Here is a 14,348-nt window from a genome sequence, read left to right as displayed (position 1 = left end):
AAGTAGTACAGTACTGACCAGATGACCCAGAAGGGGAGAAATCCCTCCTCAACCAAGACAGCATCCTTGGGAAGGAAACAAAGAAAATGGTAATTGGGGATAATCATCATCATCATCATTACTAGCATTTGTATAGTGCTTTAAGGTTTGCAAAGACCTTTACAAGTCTCTCATTTTATGCTCATAATAACCTGGGAGGTAGATACTTTTATTAACTCCATTTTACAGAGTGGGGAACCAAGGCAAAACAGCTAACATTTCCCTTTCTAGTATAAACTGGTAAAGCCTTCTTATTCTACAAAACATAAAATAGATTCTGGGTATCATTAATTCAAGCTAAAATGGGGGTGACCCTGAAAGAAACCATTTGAAGTAAAAAAAATCAGCTGATTATTTTGGCAAAAAAAAAAAAAGCCTGGAAAATATTATAAATTTTACCTATATGCCTCACCCTTTGACTATCCTCCAGTGGCTTGCTCAGTTTTGGATTAGTTTTGATTCCAAAAATCTTGACTGGCTTGAACCATAAGATCTTTGGGTTTTGAACCAGTCTTTGAGATTAGTACTAAGTCTCTGATACTGACTTATTCAACACCAGAGGACTTGATTCCTCAAGGCAACCCTATCCTCATCCTGGAATGAAACAAACTCAACAGGCCCTATAAACAACTAGCTTCTGGGGGTGTTCCAGTCCAGAATGGGGCTTGAACCAGAACTAGGTTCAATTCTGGGGGACTTCCAGAACAGAGAAGAATTAACATTATTTACATTCAAATGCAAGTTTAACAATAATAGCTGACACCCACCTCCCCAGCATCTCATGTGGTTCTCTCCAGGCTAGGTCTATACATCTCAAGCTGAGCTTGAACCAGTTTCTAGAAGTATTGATGGGTAAAATAGTGTTCACTCCACTGCATTTCCATCAGTGACTAAACTACTCAGAAACCCTTGAATATAAAGTAGCTTTTATGTAGTCACTGGGCCTTTTCACTGCTACCAAACCAAGACAAGAATTTTCTCTTTTGGACCATACATTTTGCTCTCTACCTGTTTCTGGTAGTATTTCTGTAGGAATCTGAAAAATAACACAAACTTAGCCATTTAGAAAGCAAAAATGATTGAAATCTTGGGGCACAGAATATTTATATGTCGTTACCACAAATTCCCAGCTTGCCCATTAAATCCATTTCAATCCAACAGTACAGATATCTAGTTACTAACATTTCCTTCCTGATTCTTCTCTATGCTATATGTTGAATATCCTTAGACCTTTGTTAAACCTTTGTTATCCCTAAACCTTTGTTAGTAGGCTTCAATGAAAACTCCTTTGTTTCCATTCTAGCCTGTCCTTTCTAAAGAGATGATATGGGAGTTCTTTTTTATTCAGTCTTAACCCCTCTTTAAAAAAATTTTTTTTATATTAGCATCATTTAAAAAAAAAACCTTTACCCTCTTAGAATCAATGCTTTGCATTGGTTCCAAGGCACAAGAGTGATAAGGGCTAGGCAGTGAGGGTTAAGTGGCTTGCCCAGGGGCACACAGCTGAGAAGTGTCTGAGGCCACATCTGAACTCAGGATTTCCCATCTTTTGGCCTATTAGCATCGTTTTTATGTGCCTCTTGCCTATCCATGGTGCCATTTCTTGTAACGAAGAATTAAAACAAAAGGAAAAAATAAAACAGTTCAATAAAAGCAGCCAGCATGAGGGATGATTAACAGTATACACAGGATCCCACGTCCATAGTTGTCACCTCTGCAAAGAAAGGAAGGAGGTATGTTTTTTAGAAAACTTCTCCAGGGCCAAACTTGGCCATTCACTCTAATTATGCTTTAGTCAAATGATTTTTTTTTGTTGTTCAAGTTACATTAGTGATTGCATTTATTCTTTTCCTGCTACTGCTTATTTTTCTCATCATTTGTTCATATAAAATTTCATGCTTCTCAGAAGCCTTCACATGTATCATTTCTTTATGGCACAATGACATTGTTATGCCATCGCATTCAAATCACTTGACCTCCACGAGCCTTCATTTTATACAGCACTTTAAGGTTTGCAAACACTCGAGGAAAAGACTGTATTTTATACTCACAACCACCCTGGCTGGTAGATGCTATTATTATTTTCCCTATTTTGAAAATGAGGAAACAGACAGTGCAAATAAAGATTAAGGGACTTGCCCACCCAGCAATTATCTGGAGCAAAATTTGAATTCAAGTCTTCCTGACTTCAGATCAACATTCTATCCACTGTACTCTCACTGCCTCTAAAATGAGTAAGCTGGACTCGACCTCCACGCTTCCTGCCAGCTTGTGAAATCGTCACCTTTCTGTGATCAGGCAAGTCTGAGTTACAATCATGTGCCTGACTCCTCCAACCATCCCTGTCCCTGAGAGGAATCGTGGTCCTCTGTTTGGAGTTAGAGTACCAGCTTCAAATCCTGGCATTGCCTTTCTGCCTGGTGGCTTCCTAGGGACCTTGGGCAAACCACTTCACCTGTGAGCCTTGGACTACTCAGCTGTCAAATGAAGAGAGGAGCAGGTCGCTGTTCAGTTGTCTCTCTTCTAAATCTGCTCTCCGGGGAGCGTGCTACTTCTTCAGCAAAGCTGTCTCCCTCTCCTCTCCTTCATCTCCCTTCCTCCCTCTTTCCTCTCCCTGAGCTCCATTAGTTCTTCTGTGGACATGTAATACCCCCTGCAACAGCTCCAACCTAGATAAAATCATTACTTTCAATACCACTCCCTTTTTAACTTTCCTTTACTCATCGTGCTTGCTGCCCAGTACCACATTCGGCAGCCTGCATCATTCTAAAGCTCACCTGGACATCAGGCTACTTTGGGCCTCTAGAGAAGGGAGTTAGAGCACAAATACACAAGGTTGTGGGGAAAGCTGAAATTGCAGTTAGGGGTGGCTGGCTTATTTTCCTTCATTCAAGAAGTGATAAGACTAGGGGCAAAGCGCAAGTTCTAACACATTCAAACCAAATATAGGCACACCTTACTAAAATGACCTGACTAATGTCATTAATACATTTTAGTCAGACCTCATACCCTAAAATCAGGTCAGGTTATATCCATAATACCAGCTAAGTCCTCTGCCCACTTAGAGTCTTTATTCATCTCTTAGAGGTACCACAGAGAGATGTGGCATGTTTTCTCTTCACTTCATAAGCTGTTAAATAACAAAACTTTTAAGGTTTGGGGAATTTGGAGGTTCAGACTTGTGATTTCATTGGTGTGGGAATTTCCTGATTTTTTTTCCCTTTAAACCAGCGGTTCTCAACCTCTCAATTTGTAGCAATGAGAATACATAATGCCTATCAGGTATTTACATTCCGAATCATAACTGTAGCAAAATTACAGTTTTGAAGTAGCCACCAAAATAATTTTTTGGTTTGGGGGTCACAGCAACATGAGGAACTGTATTGCGGGGTCACGGCATTAGAAAGGTTGAGGACCACTGACTTAAACCCTTACTTTCTCAGTTACCAGTTCTACGACAAAAGGACAATGGCTAGGCAATTTGGGGTTGAGTGACTTACCCAATCTAGAGGACTTAGACACTTACTTATACACTACTTACACTTACACACAGCTAGAAGCATCTGAGGCCAGATTTAAACCCAGGTCTTCCCCCACTCCAGGCCTGGTGCTTTATCCACCAAACCACCAGCTGTCCCAAATTCCTGATTTTCAACAATTTCTATTTTTAGAAATTTCTCTTGGACCCTTAGAAATTGGGTGATTTTCAAGCATGATTATATAGTCAGTATGTGTAAGAAGCAAAACTTGAACCTGAGTTTTCTTTATTCCAAAGTCAGGTCTCTAGTCACTACATAGACCATACTGCCCCTGAGATATTAAGTATTTTGTACAAATGGTTCATTTATAAGGACCATACCCTTACCTGGAGCTGCCCCATTCATAAATACAAAGGAATTTCTGTAACATAAAGAAAAAGATAAGAAAATTTTCAAGGTTTCTTAAACTTTCAGCCCAATTTTTACATGTTCCAAGTCATTCAATGGATCACCTTTTTTCAGTCTCTTGAAGAAGAATGAGGGAGTAAGGGGAGTCTGGCTCCCAATTATTCTACTTGCTGCAGCAGAATTTGCTTTTCCAGTTCAGATTTTCTGAGGAGATGGATTATAACTTCCCCAACACTGGGCAACGGATTTCTTTTTTTCACCTTTTAAGATGAACTATCTAAAATTATTTCCTACTAGATGTTGAATTAGAGGTTGAGGATTTCCAAGAATAAGAGGAGCTCCATTTCCCCATCTTTTAGTCAACCTGGATCATAAAGCTCACCTGTACATTGGACTACTTTTGGCCTCTAGAAAAGGGAGTTCAAACATAAATACATGGGGGCAAAGAGCAAGTTCCACCACTTTTACTAAAATGATCTGACCATAAATATCATTAATATATTTTAGCCAAACCTTATGCCCTAAAATCAGGCCAGGTTATATCAAGAACCCCAGCTAAGCCCTCTGCCCTGTGCAGTGTGACTTGAGACTTCACTTGTCTCTCCAGCTACCCCTTTTCCTCTCTCATCTACTTCCCCAACACTTTGGATGAAGATGTGTCTCTGTAAAGATTGGTTTTGCCTGCCTAGAACCACACCCTCCATTCTGAACAATCCTGAAGCTGACCAGACAACCGCCTGAAATCTTGTTTCACCTCAAGCTTTTTTTTTTGGAACCAGTCAGTAACATTAAATGAAATATTCATGAAACAGCAGGTGCTCATCAGTATAAAAAGAGGTTATCCTTAATATTACAATTGTGAATATAATGAAGTCAGTTTTAAGAGGTTCACTAAAAGGTTCTTAATACCACCTCAGGTTCTCCAAAAACCTCTTTGGAGTAAATAGACAACACAGTAGCTACAGGCTTCGTTTCATACCTTAATTCATTCAAAACTTTGATAATAATAGTACTTATAAAATACTTTCAGGTTTATGTAGCACTTTACAAATATTACTTTATTCTCACAACTCCAAGAGGCAGATGATGTTGTTATCATCCCCATTTATAGATGAGGAAAGTAAGGTAGGCAGAGGTTAAGAGACTCGCATAGGGTCATACAGCTAGTACATGTTATGAGACTGGATTTGAACTAAATTCTCCCTGACTCCCGGACCAGTGTTTTGTCCACTCTGCCAATAAAACAGACTAGAAAATAAGTACTTTGGCATTATTTATTTAAAGTTTGGAATACAAGAGACTGACCCAGATCTTGTAATATATACTCTTACTCTCCTATCAAGCCAGTACTAAATTTGGGTCTTTTTTATAGAAAAGATAGAACTTAGTATAGTTTCTCAAAACTGAGTCTAAATTGATCAGAAGGCATAATTTACCACTTGTTCCGTCCCTAGGAGAAAAGTTCTGAAGGCCACAGAGCATTGCTCAGAGATGGGCTTCTACTGTTAAGGCTTTATCATTTGTGAGTTTAATGAACTTCCTCTTATAAGCCACAGACTTTCTCAGCCTGAACCAGCCTTGATAGAAGATGGTGAAGAAGCAATGGCCGTGGAGCAGAAACTATTTTTAAAGACTATAAATAAAAGAAGAAAAAACACCCTTTACTATATTACCTCCTAAGCTGAATGAGTATTAATATTAAAACTTGATGCAGAGTGCAGATGGCACCTGGAAAACTCATTTTTGCCTTCAGTTAGGAGATGAGGAACTTAGGAGTTTACACCATAACAAAGTGATTGTAACTCCTATGCTTTTCAGTCGCTTCTTCTTGAGAGGCACCATCACAAAGCAGCCCTTGGTATAGGGGAGTCTGACACACCAATTATGTGACCATCAGCACATCCCTTAACCTCCCAGGGCACCGGTCTACACTCGGAGAGGATGAAATTATACACAAGCTGCCAGTCTGCAGAAGTGGAATTTTCATATCAGGCATTCCCCACACCAATAAAATCACAGGTCCAGACCCAAAACAAAAAGAGTCCTTCAAGCATTATAGAGATGGTAAAATAATGGTTTACAGAAATCTTTAGGGGTATCAACTATCACGTAAGTCATTCTTGAAAATCTCTGCTGACTTCTTATTTTTACCCTATTTCCTAGGAAGGAATGAAATCCTGGCCAGCTTGTGTCCTCAGGTTTTTGGGATGTACCTGGTGAAGCTTGCCGTCGCCATGGTGCTTGCTGGTGGTGTCCAGAGGACAGATGCCACTGGAACAAGAGTCAGAGGTTAGTCCCTGTTCCCATGGAACACATGATGATACGGAGGGCACAAGGATGTTTTCCTCAGGGAAAAGCTCCTTGGTGAAGACGATGGTTCTTTGTAGTCATTTTTTTAAGACTACAACTGCCTTAGTTGCATTACTGCTAACAATGTTGCGTGTTTCTGGTAATAGTTCAAAATATCCACCAAAACACAACTTCTGAAAGGCTCAAATAGAACAAATTTTTTTCAGTAGAGCCTGTCCCCAAGAATAAATCGTTAACACTCCAATTGGTGTGTGTTTGGGGAAAGCCTGTACTTGGGTTCCCAGCCTTTCCTTAAGAGAGCAAGAAAGGAAATAACGCTCTTTAATGTTACAGTACCAGCTCCCTCTCCATCTGTGACTGTTAGCACAAGTCCCTTAGACCTGCTGCTCCAAATTTTTTGCCTGCTGATTCCCCTTCTGCCAGTGGATGGTAAATGAACCATCTGCAGTGAGATATTCCTGTAGGTCACAGATTCAAGCAAAGATTATTGTAAGGGCGTAGTACAGCTTTGCCAATGTCACTGTATTCCAGCTTTAACAGCTCTCCTTGTACTGGAATTGAATATGTTAAGTCTTTGACTCCATCCTAACTAGCGGATTAAAAGAATCTTGTTTTAAATCAGTGTTATTGGTGTAGATCTTACGATAATATTAAGACAAAAGCTTCACAACATCAGGCATGTGTCTGAATTAGAGAAAGAGGCAATATTGGATTTGGAGTCTTTAAGTTCTTCATTCAACCCCTGGCTGCACTTGCAACTACCTGTGTGACCGTGGGCAAGTTGCTTAACCTCTCAGGGTCTCAGTTTCCTCATCTGTAAAATTAGGGGTTGGAATAGATCATCTCTAGGATCTCTTAGCAGCTCTAAATCCTATGTCTTCCATATATTTATATAAATATTAAAATAAATTTTAGAAAGTTTTGAGTTCTTATAATACTAAAGTCAGATTGAATTAAGTATTGCTTCATTGCAGTATGTGTCCTCTTAGACACACAAATGGGAATTTTATTTGCATTTAAAAATACTATTCTAAAATATCCCATGTTTTATGAAGATATTCATTGTATATGTATATATGTTTTATATATGTGTGTGAAAATGTGTAAAATATTTTCTGCTCCTGCTACTTAATTGTTGAAATATAGGGAAAGTGATTAGGTATTCAAAAGGAAGAAGATAGTTAGTAGATGAGCATTTAAAAATAAACTGACAGAGAAAAAGTCACATGCAAGGCTAAATACCTGGAAAATAATAGAACAGAACCAATTTTGGCACAATTTTTTGAATTTCACATTCATTAAGTATAAAATGATAGCATGATAATTTCTGTTGAGAGAAAAAATTTGAGTATATAATCAAAGTTTCATTTCATGATTGAATGCTCCTCCACCATTTATAGGTTCATCAAAGGCAGACTGATAGAATGGCTGGCTTTAGAGTTAGAAAGATCTGGGTTCGTGTCCACATACACACACATTCATATTCTGTGTGTATAAACAACCATAAGCAAGTCACTTAATCACTTAACCTTTCAGTGTCCCAGGAAAATGTATTACTTATCCCCAAGCTGCAGATCTGCATGGGTGGAAGGACTTTTCTTACCAGATGTTCTCTATACCATAGATCCAGGGCCTCCACTTCCCCACACACCAGTTAGGTTTTGTTAGCCCTCAGAATTCACTTACACTTTAAAGAAATTTTTTTAGGCAATTGAAAGTCTCCTGGGTTGTCTTTCATAGCAGTGTGAAAGCTTTGCATGTTTACTTTTTCCTAGGCGAATCTCATCTCTTATTGGTTGGAGACCCCGGTACAGGGAAATCTCAGTTTCTCAAATACGCAGCAAAGATTACCCCGAGATCTGTGCTCACCACAGGAATTGGATCTACCAGTGCAGGTATTTGACCTAACAATGGTGTATCATAGCTTTTTGGCTTTGTCTATAGCTACACTGAAAAAGAAGTAGGGGAAGTCTGTGGCAGGTGTGTAAGGGAACTAAATGCCTGTTTTTGCAACAGAATAGGGAATTCGGGTACTTTTTTATTGTAATAAAAAGACACTTCATGGGGCAGCTGGGTGGCTCATGGATTGAGAGCCAGATCCAGAGATGGGAGGTCCTGGGTTTAAATCTGACCTCAAACACTTCCCAGCTGTGTGACTCTAGCCAAGTCACTTAACCCCCACTGCTCTTATGTCTTAGAACCAATACATGGTATTTATTCTAAGGTGGAAGGTAAGGTTTTTAGAAAATAAATAATTTTATTTCATTTTTAAAAACAGACTTCATAGTCTTTTCTGTGTTGGTAGCATATAAATAGCTAGCAGTCATGACCTAGAAATTAAGTAAATATTCAGAATGAACAAGCAAAATCATCCTTTTAAATATCTTCTCACTGCATTGCGCCGTTAGGTAACTTGCATTGCAGCCCCTCTGTGTCTTGATGACCTTAATGAGTTTTTATACTCAAAAAAAGTTAATCACCTCGTGATGAGCCTCTGTACTTGTGAGCTCGGTTGGCTCTCGTATGGCAGGTGTACGTATTCATGGCCCGCACTCAAGGCCTTTCTAACTTGATAGGCTTTGCCAAGACCTTCAACACGGGCCATGCCACACTGAGGCATCAGAGCAGGACTTCAGTGACAGGTTCTTTTAGCTGTCCCACGAAAATCTCAAAAGGACGGAACAATTTAAAAGTATTTATTTCTGCAGGAAAGACACTCATTCTTCAGTGTCATTCTTGTATCTCAATTTTGAATAATCCCATTTCTCATTTTAGTGATGATCTTTAAAGATGTACTTATGAGACAAAATAGACACTACCACAGGCATCACTCGTTTTAAGTAAACCGAAAGTATGGACATTTTAAAATATTAATGAATTATAGCTCAGATTATTTATGTCATTCCTCTGGGTCAGGGACTCTCAAGTCCAGGTTCCTTACACCGGTCTCCATGCTCTGGCACCACCAGCCTTTCTTTTCTTATCTTCTATTGCCCCTTTAATATGCATCCCCACCCATACCAAACCTGGGTTATTTGCTGTACCCCAAACAGTATTGCAGATACCATTGATTCACTGTACATGAATGGCTTTCTCTCTTTTCTGTTTAAACTACTCATCCTTCAATGCCCAGCTCAAATGCCATTTCCTTCTTGAAGCCTTCCATGATCTTTCCCTAACGTTTGTGCTTTCTCATTTCCTTGATTTGTATGTAACTCTCATGGCATTTTTCATATTCAGCCTTTTGTTGCAGTTATTTTTGTAACTTGTCTGATGTAGGCCTTTCTCCATTAATTATAAGTTTTTATTTATGTGTTGTTGTTTTTGTTTTTTTTTTTAAATAAAGCCCTTACCTTCCATCTTGGAATCAATACTGTGGATTGGTTCCAAGGCAGAAGAGTGGTAAGGGCTAGGCAATGGCAATGGGGGTTAAGTGACTTGCCAGGGTCACACAGCTGGGAAGTGTCTGAGGTCAGATTTGAACCTAGGACCTCTAGGCCTTGCCTTCAATCCACTAAGCTACCCAGCTGCCCCCAAATTATAAGCTTTTAGAACACAGGGATATCATATAAATATCTATCCCTAAAGTGTCCTGAATGTAAGTAAAATGAACAAATGAAGCAAGAAACTAAATTGATTTTACATAATCAGGTCCTTAAGGAATTCTTAGGCTATCATGGGATAAAAGGACAAGACCCATTGGTATAAGCATATTGAGGCTCTCTCAGCCATCATAAAGATTCAAATATACTATGTAAGGAAACAACAATTTAAGAACTTAATATTAAGAGAGTTTAGGCATGGAAAAAATTCAAATAGTCCAAAAAGGGTCACGATTCTGAGGGGTGGCTAGAAAAAGTTGGAAAGGAAAATGGAATACCCAGTAGATATACCATATTTGCACAATACCTCATTGAAGTTGGCAATCACCTTAATCCCATTCTCACCAATGACTTTTAGATCTGTCTGCTGGGGGAATTTTTCTATGATACACCTTCAATTCCATAATAGTTTTTGCTTGTATACCTGACACTGCCAGAAGGCATTCACAGATATATGTGTACACATATAGCTTTACCACTGTTTTAGAAAATGAGATTGTCTTTTAATTAAAAATTAGAAACCAGCTTTTCATAGAGGGAAAGCAACAGTAGTTTCAACTAGTACAATGTAAAATGCACCTTAACTTCATATTTATAATGATCTTTCATCAAAAAAAAAATTAAGAACTTTAACAAGATAAAGTTACAAGGTCCAGCTTTGAACCTTGCCAACACTTACTAGTTTGGGGACCATGGGCTTAATTAGCACATTATCTCTCTGATTACTCCTCCTGCTTTTATATTTCCTAAATGTAGGAAATTTAACATTGGGAGAAAATTGATTGTGAAAGACTGGCTGCCACTAAATTTGTGCTGCAGTTTTAGTTGGATAATTTATTCTTTAGTCCTCCCACCTAATATACTTTGCACAACTGTCATACATATGAGCCTAGATAAATTTCAGTGGTATGGGGAAGATTTCTCTGAGGAAGCTTAGAAAGAAAATACTTTATACCTGACTATTAATTTTAAATTCTAAGTTGGACCAAAGTTAAGAAACAAAACAAAGATTTTTTAAATGACTAATTACATTCCATATACAAATACTGAAGTGAGTAGAGATTTCTGAATTGGAAAAAAGGTAGAAATACAATTTTGAATGAGAAGCAAGGGGTTTCTAACAGTGGCATCTTGTATACTTTTCTGAGGCCTCATTTCACTGGCTTACAGTTTTCGGTAGTGGATAGAAATGCCGGGTTAGATAGAAGGCAACACGGTCCAGCTCTGAACCTTGCCCCCAACACTAGCTTTGTGACCTCAGTTTTCTCATCTGTAAAATAAACCTGCAGGACCTACCCACATAGGGCCATGGTGAGGCTCAACTGAGGTCATGTAAAGAGATGCTTTGAAAAACTCAAAGCACTATCAGAGAGGTAAGAAGCTGGATGGTGCTTCTTTCTCTTCTCACTGCCTAAAGAAAAGTACTTATTTGCATGAGACTTAACTAATTTTGGAATCTATTAATACCCATTATAAAGTTTAAGATAGATATGGAATTTTCCCTATAGTGATGAATAGCTATTGATTCACTGTACTAACATTTTTTTCCTTCTCCAAATTTTGTGCCAGTATCATGTTTGAAACATATGAGGGAGAAAATGGCATGAGGAATAAAATATCCATAGTAAAGGATATGGAAAAGTTCTTCCTTCCTATTTGAAGGACCACCTCCTTCTCTTTTTATTCCTCTTGACCTTCATAGGCTGGTAATTCATTAACCTTTAAGGTAATTCCTTCCCTCCTATCCTGAAACCAGAGTTAAGTGAGTAGAACCCCGATATCTACATATGGAGTACCCATGCTTTTTGCGTACTTGCTTGATGTTTTATCAGCTCAAATAATTGTTCTCATTCTCTCCCACCCCCTTATCCATCTGTTCAGTTACATAAGTAAACTGTTATGCCTTATTTTCTCAGCAAACAATTAGTTCAAATGAACTTAATGAAGTCAAAACAATTTTTATGTCTATCTTAAATGTAGTTCAATATCTTTATATCTATATATTTTTTTTAAACCCATACCTTCCGTCCTGGAATCAATAATGTGTATTGGCTCCAAGGCAGAAGAACGGTAAGGGCTAGGCAATGGGGGTCAAGTGACTTGCCCAGGGTCACACAGCTGGGAAGTGTCTGAGGCCAGATGTGAACCTAGGACCTCCCATCTCTAGGCCTGGCTCTCAATCCACGGAGCTACCCAGCTGCCCCTTCAATATATTTTAGTAGTTTGTGTAAAAGCAAATATGAATAGAAAGGAGGGGGGAAAGTTACTTAATTCAAATTTTTTTAGACCTTGTACCTAGGTCTAAAAATTGCCTTTTTGTACTTGGAAGTTTTGATACCTATAAACTACTTGTGTCACTTAGAATTTAAGATCTAAAATCAATTTTTTAAACTGTGGGATATATTATATTTTAGTTTTTCTTAAGCTTTTGGCTCAAGAAAATGAGCCTTTTACAAATTCTAGTAAATGTAAACAATGTGAAATTTTATTACAAACTGATCATTCTTGTATTCCTAATCACAAGTCAGTAATGATATTTCTAAAAATGCATATGATATGATTTTAATATTCCTGTTAGACTAACCAGGAAGAAATATGCCCATTATATACTCAAAGCCATTGCTGTTTTAATAGCTTTAGAGAGGTCAATTATTAGAAAATATCATTCTAAATTCCAATGCAGAGCTCTTTTTTATTTGCTAATCATTCCCTACAAAAATACCAATTCATTTCTACATAGAATTTCCCAGGAGAGTCATCAGGAATGAATGATTATGAGATTTCACTAGTCTAAGGAGCTACAAACAAGAAGTTCCCCCCTACCAACACAGATTGGTTCCTTTCCTCAGAGAGTTGCCCAGACAGTTGAGAAATGGCTTGCCCAAAGTTGCACAGCTAGCCTTGTGTCAGCAACAAGAATTGAACTCAGGTCTCCATGGATTTCCACTTCTCCATGTTGCTGCTCGAGGCACCTCCCAATTCCTAGGTAGTCATATTTTTTAAGATTTTAAATTAAAGAATAAATGTTTCTGGATATTGATAAAAGTAACTAATGTTTATTTTATTTTATTTTTTTTAAAACCCTTACCTTCTGTCTTGGAGTCAATACTGTATATTGGCTCCAAGGCAGAAGAGTGGTAAGGGTAGGCAATGGGGGTCAAGTGACTTGCCCAGGGTCACACAGCTAGGAAGTGTCTGAGGCCAGATTTGAACCCAGGACCTCACGTCTCTAGGCCTGGTTCTCAATCCACTGAGCTACCCAGCTGCCCCCGTAACTAATGTTTATATTAGCAGCATATGTTCTACAAAGTGCTTTACAGATTATCTCATTTGAAAATGCATTCAGCTTTTAAAATGAATTTGTTATTTATAAATGAATACCTAACAATCTAGAATATCACATTTCAAAAGCATAGCACACTGGTCCAGGGGAAAGAGCACTGAATCTGAAAATAGAAACTGTGGGTTCTAGTTCTAACTCTTCCACTGACTGGCTCTGTGATCAAGAACTTTTCAATTTACCTCCTGGGGCTTACATTCCTTTTCTCTAAATGAAGGGGGTGGGGGTGGGGGGGAGTCTTTTTAAGGTCTTGTTTTAGCACTAAAAACTATTATTCAGTAACATTTGCACAATTATTAGGGCATTTTATTTTTAAAGTGGCAAGAATTATTTCTAGAATACATAGTATTCAAATTTAGGTTTCCTCTTCCTCAAGACAGTTTTAAAAATATAATTGTGATGTCAAGTTTTATATATGAATGCACTCATAAGGCTGTAAAGCTAGGAGAGTGTTCTATGGGATCTATAAAACAGGTAACTAACAACTTTGAGGGGACCCATGAAAGAGGAATAATCATGGTTTTTTTTAAACACCTACCTTTGGTCTTAGAATTTGATACTAAGTATCAGTTCCAAGGCAGAACAGTAAGGGCTAGGCAATTGGGGTTGTGACTTGCCCAAAGGTCACACCACTAGTAAGTTATCTGGAGTCAAATTTGAACCCAAGACCTCCCGACTCTAAGGCCTGGTTTTCTATCCACCTAGCCTCCTAGCTACCCCCTCATGATTTTAAAATAATGGTATCTTTTAAAAATTACTTTTTAAATTCCCATTAACAGACTCCTTTAGGAAATCTCTATCCTAAATACTTAAGCTCATCTTTGTCTGCATCTCGTACAAAAGTGAGAAAGTCAATGTCTGAAAATCATACTTTTCAGAATTATCTGTTATGAAGTCATAGACTCCTTGTTGAGTTCATAGTTTCTATATCAGTGTTGCCAGAAATGTATTGTGCATTATTAAAAAACATTAAACACTTGTTCTAGATACCTAATGAAAAACTTGAAGCAGACTCAACCTCCTGTCCACTAAAATAAGAGGGGCTTCAGTTTTTTCTTTCTGAATCGATAACATACCAATTTAGGGAGTTGGCCCACTTAAAAAAACATGTGTGTGTGTATGTTTATACACATCTTGTTTACGTAGCTATTTTAAATAAATTCCATACAG

The 14,348-nt window shown here is 38.1% G+C and overlaps 1 protein-coding gene across 2 annotated transcripts in view; it reads left to right on the top strand.

Moving 5' to 3' along the window:
• MCM9 (minichromosome maintenance 9 homologous recombination repair factor) overlaps positions 1–14,348 on the top strand; it is a 167,521-nt gene that overhangs the window by 38,797 nt on the left and 114,376 nt on the right. For both annotated transcript variants that reach the window (XR_008916652.1, XM_001379722.4), the window contains exons 6-7: positions 6,090–6,215; positions 8,012–8,131. Coding sequence is in view for 1 of the 2 variants with exons in the window: in XM_001379722.4 (XP_001379759.3) it covers positions 6,090–6,215; positions 8,012–8,131 (246 nt within the window). In the remaining variant the exon portion in view is untranslated. The remainder of the gene's footprint in view (positions 1–6,089; positions 6,216–8,011; positions 8,132–14,348) is intronic.

The sequence above is a fragment of the Monodelphis domestica genome, chromosome 2, assembly GCF_027887165.1.
Source record: "Monodelphis domestica isolate mMonDom1 chromosome 2, mMonDom1.pri, whole genome shotgun sequence".
In the NCBI taxonomy this organism is placed as follows: Eukaryota; Metazoa; Chordata; class Mammalia; order Didelphimorphia; family Didelphidae; genus Monodelphis; species Monodelphis domestica.
Note: the sequence above shows the minus strand (reverse complement) of the source record. Positions and strands in the feature narration are given on the sequence as shown.